Source organism: Alexandromys fortis, unplaced genomic scaffold (genome assembly GCF_014885135.2).
Source record: "Alexandromys fortis isolate MF-2015 unplaced genomic scaffold, M_Fortis_MF-2015_v1.1 scaffold_192, whole genome shotgun sequence".
NCBI classification, from domain to species: domain Eukaryota; kingdom Metazoa; phylum Chordata; class Mammalia; order Rodentia; family Cricetidae; genus Alexandromys; species Alexandromys fortis.
Window position 1 is genome coordinate 2,881,883 of NW_026068071.1, and position 12,932 is coordinate 2,894,814.

The 12,932-nt window shown below is 39.7% G+C and overlaps 1 protein-coding gene across 4 annotated transcripts in view; it reads right to left on the reverse strand.

The window, feature by feature from the left end:
* The window catches only part of Wwc3 (WWC family member 3), a 108,370-nt gene that overhangs the window by 48,553 nt on the left and 46,885 nt on the right, over nucleotides 1-12,932 (reverse strand). For 3 of the 4 annotated variants that reach the window (XM_050121011.1, XM_050121012.1, XM_050121010.1), the window contains exons 4-6: nucleotides 5,736-5,813; nucleotides 4,234-4,310; nucleotides 2,703-2,782 (exon numbers count right to left, since the gene is read on the reverse strand). In XM_050121011.1, coding sequence (XP_049976968.1) covers nucleotides 2,703-2,782; nucleotides 4,234-4,310; nucleotides 5,736-5,813 — 235 coding nt within the window. The remainder of the gene's footprint in view (nucleotides 1-2,702; nucleotides 2,783-4,233; nucleotides 4,311-5,735; nucleotides 5,814-12,932) is intronic. The other variant, XM_050121014.1, reaches the window with a different exon arrangement.

The following is a 12,932-nucleotide window of genomic DNA, read 5'->3' on the forward strand; positions in this document are numbered from 1 at the left end:
AAAAAAAAAAAAAAAAAAAAAGTGGAGTACAGCTTCCAACATACAAAGAAAGAGCCCACTATCAAAATCTCAGATTATTCCACACAGGACTAAAGCTACTAGTAGCAAAAGGCATTGAAAGCAGAAAAATCAACCTCCTATTCAACTACATAGTCCAGGCAACTTTTTCATCCCTTTTATTCATCCCTTTTAAAAGAATCGTCACAACCCACAGGGAAGTAACTTCGAAAGTGTTGAGAGATCTGGAGGCTCTCTGAATGATGGAGGAGGGACGGGTAGATAAAAAGCCTGCACCAATAATACACTGGGAAGCACTGCATCAAGCAGACAAATGAGCAACAAAGCCAGTAGCCAGGAAGCATACAGTGACAATGCAGCTTCCTACAGAGCAGCACTGGAGAAGAGGCTTGATTTGCTTAAGACAAAACTTTTAAAAAGCAGAATAAAAACAGCTGTGCTAACTGACTAGTGCTAATTCAAAGAATCTCAGATTGCAGAACCAAAACCCAGGCAGACCACACAAACAGATTGCTCAGTGCTACTAGTAAAGAACAAAGAGGGATAATGACTTTAAAAGAGCTCAGAAGGCATTAGCTGATCGGCTTATCAAAACCCACCTGCAGGGGGCATGCCTGGGTTTCTGAATAAACTGTCATCTTTTTAACATTCCTGGGAGTGAGGGTCAGAAAATGCCAAGTTCCCTCAAGCAAAATCCAACAAATCTTCTGTTTTGTGCCTTCCCTGGTACCCAGATGACCTTAATATAAAAGGAACACATAAAGCAACCCTGAACCAACCCCAATCCTGGCTGACTTCAAACGTCAGTCTCTGGCTGGATAAGTGGTTCACAAATTAAAGTACTTGCTGGATAAGCAACAAACACGAAGACCAGAATTTTTAGAATTTCGATCACCAGAACCCATTTAATTGTCAGGTAGTGTGACAGCCTGCTTATAACTCCAGTACTCATAAGGTGGAAACAGGAGTTCTGGGTTCCATTGAGAATCCCTATTTTAATGAATAAGGTGGAAAGTGATGAAGACTCCTGGATGGCAGTCTCTGGCCTCCACATGCATGACATGCAGGTCCACCCACACTCAAACAAGCACACACAAACACACCCCAAACACATACATATGAAAAAGGAAAAATAAGTCAATCTCAATTTAATGATCAAAAATAATCTGATATGACCAGATCATACCCCTCGCACAAGGCTGAGGTAAATACACACAACAAACACACATCTATTAATTCCCCATACAGATCAGCATTGCCCTCATATTGTTACAGTGTTACTGAGTGTGAATCCAGGATACAAAACATGCTATGCTGCTCATCTTTTCCGATTACAATAACCATTACAGATGGACTCCCTACCTTGGTTGAAGGTTAACTAGATATCAGGTAATTTTACATTTTGGGCAAATAATTTGATCAGCGTTGCTAATCAACTGCATATTTTTACCCCTCCACCATTCTTCTGTTGAAGCCCTGGGCTCTAATGTGAAGGTACTTGGATGGGGCTGGTGGTTAGAAAAGGTCATATGTGTACCCACAAATGCCCTCAAAAGAAAAGGAAGAGAGATCAAAACTTATACAATCTCTCTCAGCCATGTAAGGATACAATCAGTGTAAAGGTGACTCCAAGAAAAGACTGGGTCATTTCTAGGAACAGACTCAGACTTCCAGACTACATGCATAATTATGAAATAAAAGACAGTTCTTTAAGCCACCCAGTAGATGGTATTTCGTTGTAGCAAGCAGAATGGCTAAGACAATCGAGTAAAGAGGAGAAACACAGGCACAGAAAGTACGAGGCACATGCCAAGTTTAGCCAGTGGAACCAGGCTCTGAAAGGTCTCTCAGGAAATAAGTCTACACTACTTTCTTAAGAAGACTAATTCTTTCAGGCCATCATTATCACCATCTATAACCTGACTCTCATTCACTTAATGTGCTGATTTAATACAACTGTATTAAATTAAATTGAATTGTAAGAGATTTCTCCTCAAACTGTTTATAGGAATACGGTTCTAACTGCAAGGGTGGAAAGGAATTAGTCTTGTACTGTCCAGCAGTACTTTCTGTGCTGGGAGTCTATAGCCTATGCTGCTCAGTGTGTACCCATTAGCCCTGTGCTGCTCAACTGCAGGCACTTGACTATGTCTGGATATATTACAAATTGTCACAATGGGAGTTGGTTGCTGCACAGTTCTTTGGTGTGCAGGATGGTCCACACCAAGAGACATCTAGCCCAAAATATCACTATTGTCATGGTACAGAAAATATGGCCTACCCATGTGTGACCACTGAGAACTTCAGATGTGATTACTGAGACTGAGAAACTAGACTGTAATTTTATTATAATTAAATTTAGAATTGAAAATTTTAAGAGAAACTAATACAATCCTGAATTTAAAGGTAAATAGTCATGTGAGTCTTAAGCAGTACATCTATTTAAAAAGTATGCATAAATATAAAAAGGGCTTTGCTTCCCAAGTACTTCCATTTGAAGAAATAAGGTATCCGCAAGGAAAAGAAAGATTCTGATGTTTGAGATCAGAAAATAATGAGCAAAAATAAAAGCATAAAAGCTAAAGTCTTGAGACTTTTGAACATAACACGTTCAGGTATGAAATGTGTCAGAAAAAAAGGAAATCACAAGAAAATGCTCCCATGTACACATGCAAGTAACTCACTCTTGTAGGGTCTCCACACCCTTCTCTTTGTACTGCAGCTCCTGCTTCATCTGGGTCAGCTCTCGTTTTAATCTGGAAAGCTGAAAACAATTTTTTTTCAAATCCAAGCAGCAATAAATTATTTGTACAATAGTCATCCAAGTTATTCCTTAGCTTTCAACTGCATGAATCACCCACTCTCCACTACTCTAGGAAAACTGCCTTGCTTAGATGGAAAAAAAAAAAACCACTCCTAAGGAGTGCTGTGAAAAACTGTCTTTTGGATATAGCATGGTGTTGCTCTTGTGAACTCACAGCAACTCTGGCTACCTGCTACAAGACTTGCACAAAATCAAGCCAGCCACAATTCCAGCATAGATGGAGAAGAGGGTCCCTTACTGAGAAGTTAATAGCTGATGGGGAAGGAAAAAAATCATCTTCTTGTCACAGTGTGGTCACTGGTAGAACTCCCATGCTGAAGTAGATACCCACACATATGGGCAAACACTAATTGGACTTAGGTTATCAAAGAAAGAAAGAAAAGACACAAAGTTGGAAAAGAGATGTGTCGAGAGGATAGGGGGAGAGTTGGAAGGGGGGAAATGGTTAGTGGATATGATTATATTTCATTATATACATGTATGAAATTTTCCAATGAATAATTTTTAAACCCCTAATCCTGACAGGTCCTATGCAAGTGGGTACTAGTTATTGTTTTTGAGGCTAACAATGTACATATCACAAAATGTAAAATTTTGTCATCTTCACTTGTATTTATTTCTCATAGATGTTACCAAGGATACTTGGAGCCTTTGACTACCTGAACCTCAATTCCCTGATATGATTCCTTAAATATATTCTGGAACCTAATCTATGTTTCCATCAAACCACAGGGTAATAGGCCTACAAACCTGCAAATTTAAGATCTACAGGTGGTTTTTTTGCTGAGTTTAAAACTTGAGAACTGAAACACACATAGCCTATTTTATGGAATGGCACACCAGTAAAAGAGGAGGCCTCATTACCAAGATATTTCCCGAGCTTTGTCACAAAACTATATACGGATCCTCTCTCAGACAAGCAGTTGAATAAGGGCCTAAAGGGATGAGACTTAATGAATGTAGGTGTCACCAGGGAAGGATCAGAATCCTTTTGATGAGGCACTGGCTATTAGGAACTGGCTCTTTGGGGACTAACAACTCAAGGAGAACAACAGATACCAAGGGTCAAAAGCAATATTCTACTGGTAGCACTGTGGCACTGGGCCCAGACACCGTTCCATCTTCCCAAATGGTTGGATGGTTTATAGTCTATCCTATAAAACATGCAATGGATACTGGCTACTTTTTGCCTGATGAGCAATAGCTTCAAAACAAAATATTTTTATGCTATTGCAAAACAAGTGCAAAATGCAACAATAATTTGGGAAATAAAAATCTTACCAATATCTTGGTATCAGACATACCAATGACCACACAATGAATCACGACAAGTATCATTACATAAAAACACATACAGTGCTTCCATTTGTGAAAACCCTGGTTTTACTTACCCTGTCCCGGCGACTTGCTATTTCTGCTTTAATCTGGTGTGGATCATACTTTGTATTAGTTGAATATCCGGAGAAGGCTAAGGAAAAAGAAAATTGTTTTATTTTATAACAGGGTCTTTAAAATAAATGAACAAAAGAAACTTCTGATTCACCATGTTAATAACTGATTCTCAGTCTGGGATTTACACATGGATTCTGGCTCCAAAATTATTAACATTTCACAACCTCAAATCTTCTTGAGGTTTGATTTTTTGCACTCGAATTTAATACATGTTCACATAAAAAAGCGTAAGTGACAGGTAAATAAACTGTTTACTTCTATTACAAATCTATGCGGGGTGAAGCCCACATAGACACGAGAGAAAAGAATATGGTATGGAAAATTGTTTAGTTACTTTCTTTACCATATAAACACACAGAAGTGACTAAATGATGGAATCATAAAGTTAACTATTGTTATTCCCCATGGTTTCATCTCAAAGGATTTTATCTTTATTGTCTCTACATCTATATTCTCCAGATGGGTAACTGTTGCCATGAGAAAGAAAAAAAAAACACTAAGAACATAAATATTAAAAGGCAGATAGCTTTCCAGTTCTGCCAAAATCTAGTTACTGTGTCCGTCTTACCAGACTGAAGGCAGTGTGATTATTTGTTCCTTAGAAACTGAAGTAATATGTTCACACTTTGATCCTCAGTCTGTTTGAATGTCTGGCTAAAATAAGAAAGCTATAGTTTCTTAAACAGTGTCAAATATGTGATTTAATGCTTTTTGGACACAGTGTCATTGGTATGACTAGTCAATACCTGGGGTGAATAAACCCCACAGATCTGTTCCGGTCCACACAAAGCTACAAACCCTTTCTGGCATTCAAGTGGCTGAGATAGCCAGTATCTGTCCCTGCCCACCTCACCTTCTATGCTGTTTTTTCCTTTTATTACTATGACTTTTGTTTACATAGTTGAAGGCTTGGTGGTTTGTATTATGGCAACTTGATTTCGCTTCTCTTCCACAGTTCCATGGTCTTCATTTGTGAGCCAACCCACTCAAGTATTATCAGCTTCCTGGTGCTTGTTGCCCCGTTCTTTCACTCCTGTGATTTTAGTTCCTATGATTGACACTCTCATGGTTTAACTTAGATGCTCACAACTAGAATTCAATTCAAGATCCTTTCTTCACTTTATATTAGAAAGGACAGCTTAAAACCATCAAGTAGCTTACACAGCAAGATTATTTAAAACTTCAATTAGAACCACATCCAAAGTTAATTTGAGCAGTTCAGAGCTCCTATTTTCAAAACAGCTCTATGGAAAATCTACTATTTAAGCCTCATTTAGTCAGAACTTCAAACAACCGAATCTACTGGAAATAAATATCTGGAAGAGTGCAATGTCTGCCAGTGTTATCTCAAATTGTCATATACTTAGAATTGTGGTCTTCCAAGGACATGGAGGAAAACATTTTTATAATGCAATTCTTAGCTGGTCATGGTAGCTCACACCTGTAATCCGGGACTTGGGAATCTGAGGCAAAGGGACTGCTTTAAGCTGAAGGCCAGCATGGGCTACAGAGTGAGACCCTGTCACAAACAAGAACAAAATCCAAAATTCTTAGGCAAGGGATACAGATCATTCATAGACAATTTCATAGCATGAAAACAGTCTGGCATTTAACCGACAGCAGTCCCCCACCCAACCTACCCACACACCAGAATTCTATCTTAGATAAGAATGTTTATTTCCAAATTCTATAGAACTATCAATGTTACCTGATTCGTGAGTTTCATTTAAGATCAACAATGAATGTTATGGCTCAAGCAATGTTTTTTTAAAACATTTTAAATTGTATGGGTATTTTGCCTGCATGTATGTCTATATACTACGGAGTGCCTGGTGCCCACGGAGCCAAAAGAGGACATTGGATTGCAGAAACTGGAGTTATAGATGACTGTGAGCCACCATGTGGGTGGCTGGAAATCAAACCTGGGTCCTGAAAGACATTGGTGAGCCATCTCTCCAGTGCCTCAAACAATGTTTTTAACAGGCAAAAATCATTTATAATAAATCTCCACATCAGGGCTAGTGAAATGGCTTAATTGGCAAAGTACTTGTTACCCAAACATCAAGACCTAAGATAAATCCCCAGAACTCATGTAAAGCCAGGTGTAGTACTGCACATCTGTAATCCCAGTGTCCCTACAACAAAATGAGAGGTGGAGGTAAGGGAATCTGCAGAGGCTTTTAGGTCAACTAATCTGGCAACACATGTGTGCAACAACAAGATATTGTGTTTCAAGGTGGAATGTAAAGACCAACAGGTAAGGTTGCCTTCTAACCTCCACACACTTGTTGTGTATGCCCACTTTTACACACATACACACATACACACACACATACACACACTACACCAGGCTTAAAGGTCTCTGGTTAAATGTAATACATTCAAGTTAAACTTGTCAACTTAAAACAGGAGGATAATGGCAATTGTTAACATCTGGGATCTTTCCCACTGAGACTAGAAACTAACCCTACCATCAAAATTCAAAAGCCTTAAACTCAGTAAGTTTCAGGACAGTCAGGGTTATACAGAAAAACTCTGTCTTGAAAACAAACCAAAACAACAAAAATCCCATGTTAAAAGCTAGTAACAGCAGAGCCTGGGAGAAAGCTCAGGGTATAAAGTACCTGCCACAGAAGCATAAGGACCTGAATTCAATCTTCAGAACCTGCATAAAAAGCTAGGTATGGTGGTATGTGTTTGTAATCCCAGTGCTAAGAAGACAGAGATAGCTGAATCCCTGGGGCTTGCTGGCCAGACAGCCTAGCCTAATCAGTGGGAGACTCTGTCTCCAAAAAGTAAATAATAGTTGTTAGAAAGCCCCTAAGGAACAATACCTGAGGTCTGGTCTCCACAGACATGTGCACTCATATGCACACATGTGCACCCATACACACACACATGTAGGTGCACACTTGAAAACACACACACTAAGTAACACAGACCAAAAAAACTGTTCCTGCCTTTGAAATTTTATAGGAAAAATTAGCAGGGACTTGAAAAACACGTGAGAGCTGAGGTGGCCACTACTGTACATCTACACAGGAACCCCTCCATACCTGCACCTCTTGCTTCTCCCTAACAAAACCATAACACCAATTAGTAGCCATGCTTGGTATATTTAAGATAGATGGGGTGCTCCATGAAACAAGACTACCACCACAGAGGCTCCAAATCCACCAATGAAAATCCCTAACCCAATCTTGGGACGGTTCCATTGTTCAAGAATTGCTTAGTGTCCAGGCTACACTGAAACCATTTCTGTTCCTGTCTAAAATAAAAAATCCCAAGTCTGAGATGAAGGAAAAGGCAGTCCAGGCACCCAAGGCTGTGAATATATTTAATCTCCAGATGCTAAGAATAGTTGTGAGCACTGCAAAACTTTTAATAGTATAATTCAACTTATAAATAAAATGCTGAGCTCCAGTAAGTCTATCAGAACCACTCTCAGAGTCCAAGGAATAGCACACATGTCACTTTTATTACATGATAGCTGCCTACCTCCAGCCCTGAGGTTTATAATAAAGATCAGACTCCCACCCCAAGTACCTCTTCTCTTTTGACAGTTCAATGTAGAAAGACATTAAACTTAAGGGGGGTCTGTTCAGGAATATAATATTGCTTGATATAATAATGTTATAGTTTTAGCTAGACCACAACAAGTCAAAGTATACCTTATTATCACAGAGTGCCTTTCACATGCATTTGGCCTATTTTCACAAAATCTTTGTCAAGCAGGGAAAAGGATAATATTTTTCCTCTTATATACAGGAAAATCCTGGGGTTGTGGTGACTTGACCTGCACTACGCCATCATTCACAGGAGGAATCACAACTAGGACTTGAGAGTCTGGTGAGTAATTCTCAGTAAACATGCTTGCCCATCTGTAGCCTACGAAATTGAGGCTTGCTGACTAACATGTGAGAAAAATGCTGTGTGATCTATTTTTCTCTGGCCTGCTCCAACCTGCCTGTGGGAAGGGAAACAAAAGGATGACAGGATTGCCTAAAGCCCTCATCCTAAGCCAGACAAGCAGATGAGAAAACCTTTAGCAGAGTGCCGATGGAAGATAGTCTGAGTGGGATAGGCTTGGAGCCTCAGAAAGAATGTTGGCAGCACTGATGGCTGATAAGGTCAAGCTTTGCCACCACCTGACCAAAGAATCCAGGATGAGTCAGCACGTTCTCACCGGAGATAAGGCCGCCTCTTTCCCAGGCACCCAGAGACACTTGGGGCAGCTCAGCTCATTCTTGGAACCATGATAATAAAGTTACATTCCTGCTGCTAGATGGGACAAGTCACAGGCAATCTAGGCCACCAGACCTCAACTCAAGAATTACCTGAGAGACTGTAAAGGAACAAACAATAAAAATGTCCAACTCCATCCACAGCTAATTAACAGGCAGTAGCAGTTGATAAAGGCCCTCCAGGAGACTTGTCCCCATGGTTGACAACTGGTGTAGACTGAGGTTGAGAAACTTTTCCCATAAAGAGACAAACATTAAATATATTTTCTCGGTTCTCTGGGCCATACAGCCTGTCTCAAATACTTTATTCACTGTTGTAACTGCCATAGATAATAAGTGAGTAAATGGTCATGGCTCAGTTACACCTTCATGGATAGAATTCAGCCTGCAGGCCTAGCATAGTTTGCAGACCTGTGGCTTACACTACAGTTCTACCACAGACAAGAATTGTTTTCCAAAGGATCCTGCAAATGGTCACATAGTTCATCTAAATTCATGCAGAGGCTAGAGTTTCACAAGAATGAGGGAGTAACTACAGAAAAAAATTGCTGAGATAAAGAATGCATTAATCAGTAAAAGGAAGGCAAACAGAAGAACATGTTGCAATGAAAAATGTAGAAGAGAAGTCTACAAAATGGAGCTGTAGGAAAAAGTAGGGGTGTGTCCAGTGTAGAACTGTTTCATCTTGAGTGGTCTACAAAGCATAAAATAAGACTGTACAATAGGCAGTGAGTTCAGGTGCTCACAGACATGAAGGAGGGTTGTGATCTCTGTTCCTGGAGACATGTTTTCCCTAATACAGCAGAGAATCTGAATTTGTTTTAGTCAGGAACAAGGTTCAGATACTATTATATACCACATGGCCCAGCACTGGCACAAAATTTTCCTTCAGTGAATGGAGTTTCATTGTAGTGATTCTATAACTCAGGGGTAAATGCATGAAGAGTGTGGGCAAAATGCACTTCCAGTCCTCCAATCCTCTCGATATCCTTCTGTTCCAGCATTAGAAATGGCTGTTTTAGTTTGTTTCTAAGTGTATCGTTGTTACTTCATTTTTCTGACAATCAGTCATTAGGGATGAATTGTGTCCCCAGAATTTAGTTCATACCAACAGCAGGCACTAAATGTCTGCGCAAAAAATGAATGGATGATTTATTGATCCAATGTGGTCCACAAGAAAGTCAAGAAATAGAAAGTACTCTCACTTGTAGTTACCTCATGTGTTTTGCATAAGTTTTGGACACTTTATTAATTTATAGTCAGTCATTATTTTCAAATAACTTGGAAATGGAGGAGGGCTAAGTGTGTTTCAAAATTGCAATCAGCACTTCTGATATGTCTTTTCCTTGTCTAAGAAAGAGTACAGAGAACTGAATGTCACAAACACATCTGGGTTCCAATCTAAGTCCAATCATCTCCTGGGTACATTACCTTAAAGAAATAATTTAGTCCAAATGATATTGTTTCTCATTCTCTCTCCCACTTCTCCTCATTCTGTGTGGGGGGGGCAGTATTTGCTTATGTATAAATCTGCTTGTTCATATCTGTGCCAGAGCACAAGTGTAGTGGAGATCAAAGATAGGCTCAGATTTTGCTTCTTAGGTACCACATTTTTTTTTTTCGGAGACAAGCTCTCTCACTGACTTGGAACTGCCAAGTAGGATAGGCTGACTTATCAGTGGTCCTCGGGGAATCCACCTGTCTCTACCTTCCTCAGTGCTAGTATTACAAGTATGTGGCATGATACCCAGCTTTTTCCCATGGGTTCTGGAGATTGAACTCAGGTCCTAATGGTTACAAGGCAAGCATTTTAATGACAAAAACTATCTCCCCAGCCTCATATTCACTTTTTTTTTGAGAAAACAAAGAAGATCACAGCATGTGATTATCAGTGGCAATCATACTAACATACAAGAAATATTAGCTTATTGAATACTGTTTTCCTTTCATTTCAAGTTATTATCAATGGAGGAAGTAATTAATAGAAAGCAAATCTAGATAAATAGCACTCAGTTCCCAGTACCACAGCAAAGAAATAGCTAGCTACCTCCTTGCTTGAACTGATTAGCTGGCATATAGAGGCATCCCATGTGGCTGATTGGAGGCAGGTGTGCTATGGAGTCAGCCAGAAGCAGCTCCTAAACATGGTTCCAGGCCCTCTAGTGTTGCCTATAAACCATCTGTTAGAGCACAGGCATTTAAGCCAACAAGATCACTATACTGAACTTTACCCTGTGGCTAGAAAGAATTCAGTTGAGTCATGACTAGCAGGGTTTTCCTCATTGTAATCAGTAGCTCAGGTTAAACAGAACACTGAAAAGGCCTGGTGGAAACCCTAGGGACAGCAGCCACTTGATAAACCACTTGGATTAACTCCTAGATTCCATTCATAGCTGACTTTTTCCCTGGTGAGTTGATAGGCCCCAGGAAGCTCCATTGGCATCTTCAGCCTTTTCCTGAAAACAGGCAGGCCCAATTCTGGCCTTCAAGATAGCCTACTCCTGGAGAAGACACTGGATCTAGAAGGTTACTTCTAGCAGGTCAGGCGATGGAACCTGTTGAACATGTCCTAACATCACTACACCACCGAGTCATCAGCTACCTCTACTAGAGACACAGAGGTCCCTTCAAAGACAGTATCTTAAGTCTTTCTAACTGAGGAAGAAATATAATTGAATATAATTCCTTATTTGCCCAAATATCAAGGGACTGAAAAGCCCATGGAAACATAAAAAATAATCTTGTCAGTGTCTCAACTCCATGAAACATTAAGCAGTGAATAATCTTGCTCCATAGGCTCAGCACCACACTGCTCCCCCCAAACTCACTCCTCCCCAAAGTGAGTACTTTAAGGATATTTGTATTTTCAAGGTCATATACTGCTGAGGCTCCATGCTCAAACCAAACTAAATTGGTAGTTTCTAGGTCATGGCCCATACCTTCCCTTGACTCAGTTTTACTTTTCCAGTCACTGGTTAGAAAGATTATTCAAGTTTTTCTCCTTTCTTTCTTTTTGAATTTGGTTTTTCAAGATAGGGTTTTCTCTTTCTAACAGCCCTGGCTGTCCTGGAACTCATTCTGTAGACCAGGCTGGCCTCAAATTCACAGAGAGCCACCTGCAGGGACTAAAGGTATGGGCAGCAATGCCCTGCCTCATTCAAGTTTTTCTGACATGTATTCCTTCTCTTTCTTTTTAAAACAAAATTTGATTTTAGATTTATTGATTTTATTTTATGTGTACAAGTGTTTTGCTCTGTTCACATGTCTGTCTGTGTATCTCATGTGCCTTTTGTTCATAGAGGTTAAAATAGGGCTTTGGACCCCCTGGAACTGGAGTTGTGAGCTGGGATGTAGATGCTGGGAACCAAACCCAGGTCCTCTGCAAGAACAAGTACTCTTTAACTACTGAGTCATCTCTCCATTACATCTAGTCCCTTCTTCTAAATTCGGAACTGAGATTCTTTCTTGGAAACCTAGCCAAAACATGCAATAGTTAAAGCACATAAGGGTTTCTGGGAAAAACCATAGTATTAAAATGAATCATAACAACAAAGCCCTGCCAATATTTGCCTCTTCTTTAGCTACAAAAATGCTAATCCTAATTAATTTATTTAATTAACCTTATTTCTGCCATGTAGTTGTCTCGAAGGTTAAGAATTGTTAACTATATGACCTCAGACCCAGTTATAAGCCAATGTTTCAGTTTGGTGTGACTCTGAGGCTCTAAGTCTGTAACCTTCTGATACTATGATAGCCATACATGCTAGGCCATAAAAATATCTCAAAAGAACGAAATCTTACCTAGTATAGTTTCTGGGAGCAATAGATTAGTAGTAATAAATAGCAAAGTAGATCAGCAATATTTAAATAGCAATAAATCAGCAGCAACTGCGCATCTTTTTAAAGTCCAGCAATTTACTTCTAAAGAACCCATGAGTCAAATTTAATTCATAAAAAATTGAGAAATTATTCTGAAGCACATAAAAATGAAAGGAAAAACAGCATACTAAATTTTGAGGGAGAAAATTTATATTTTTAAAAATTATGTAAATTTAAGAAAGTTTTAAATCACTAACCTACAGTTCAGTTTCTAAAAAATTAAAAAAGAGAAAGGGGTAGCAAGATAGATTAGTGGGTGGGGCACTTGTTGCCAAGCCCAAGCACTTGAATTGGATTTCTAGGACCCACATGGTAGACTAGCCAGCTAGTCTAACCTGATCGAGGAGCCCTAGATTCAGCGAAAGACCCTAGCTATCCTCTTGGCTATGGGAAGTAGACAAAATCGCCAGGGAGAAAATTGAGATCTTGGGGGTGGGGTGGGTTGGGGATAAGGGGGAACGGGGAGAGAAAAGTGAGAAGGGGAGGATTGGGGGAACTTGGGGAAACAGGAAGAT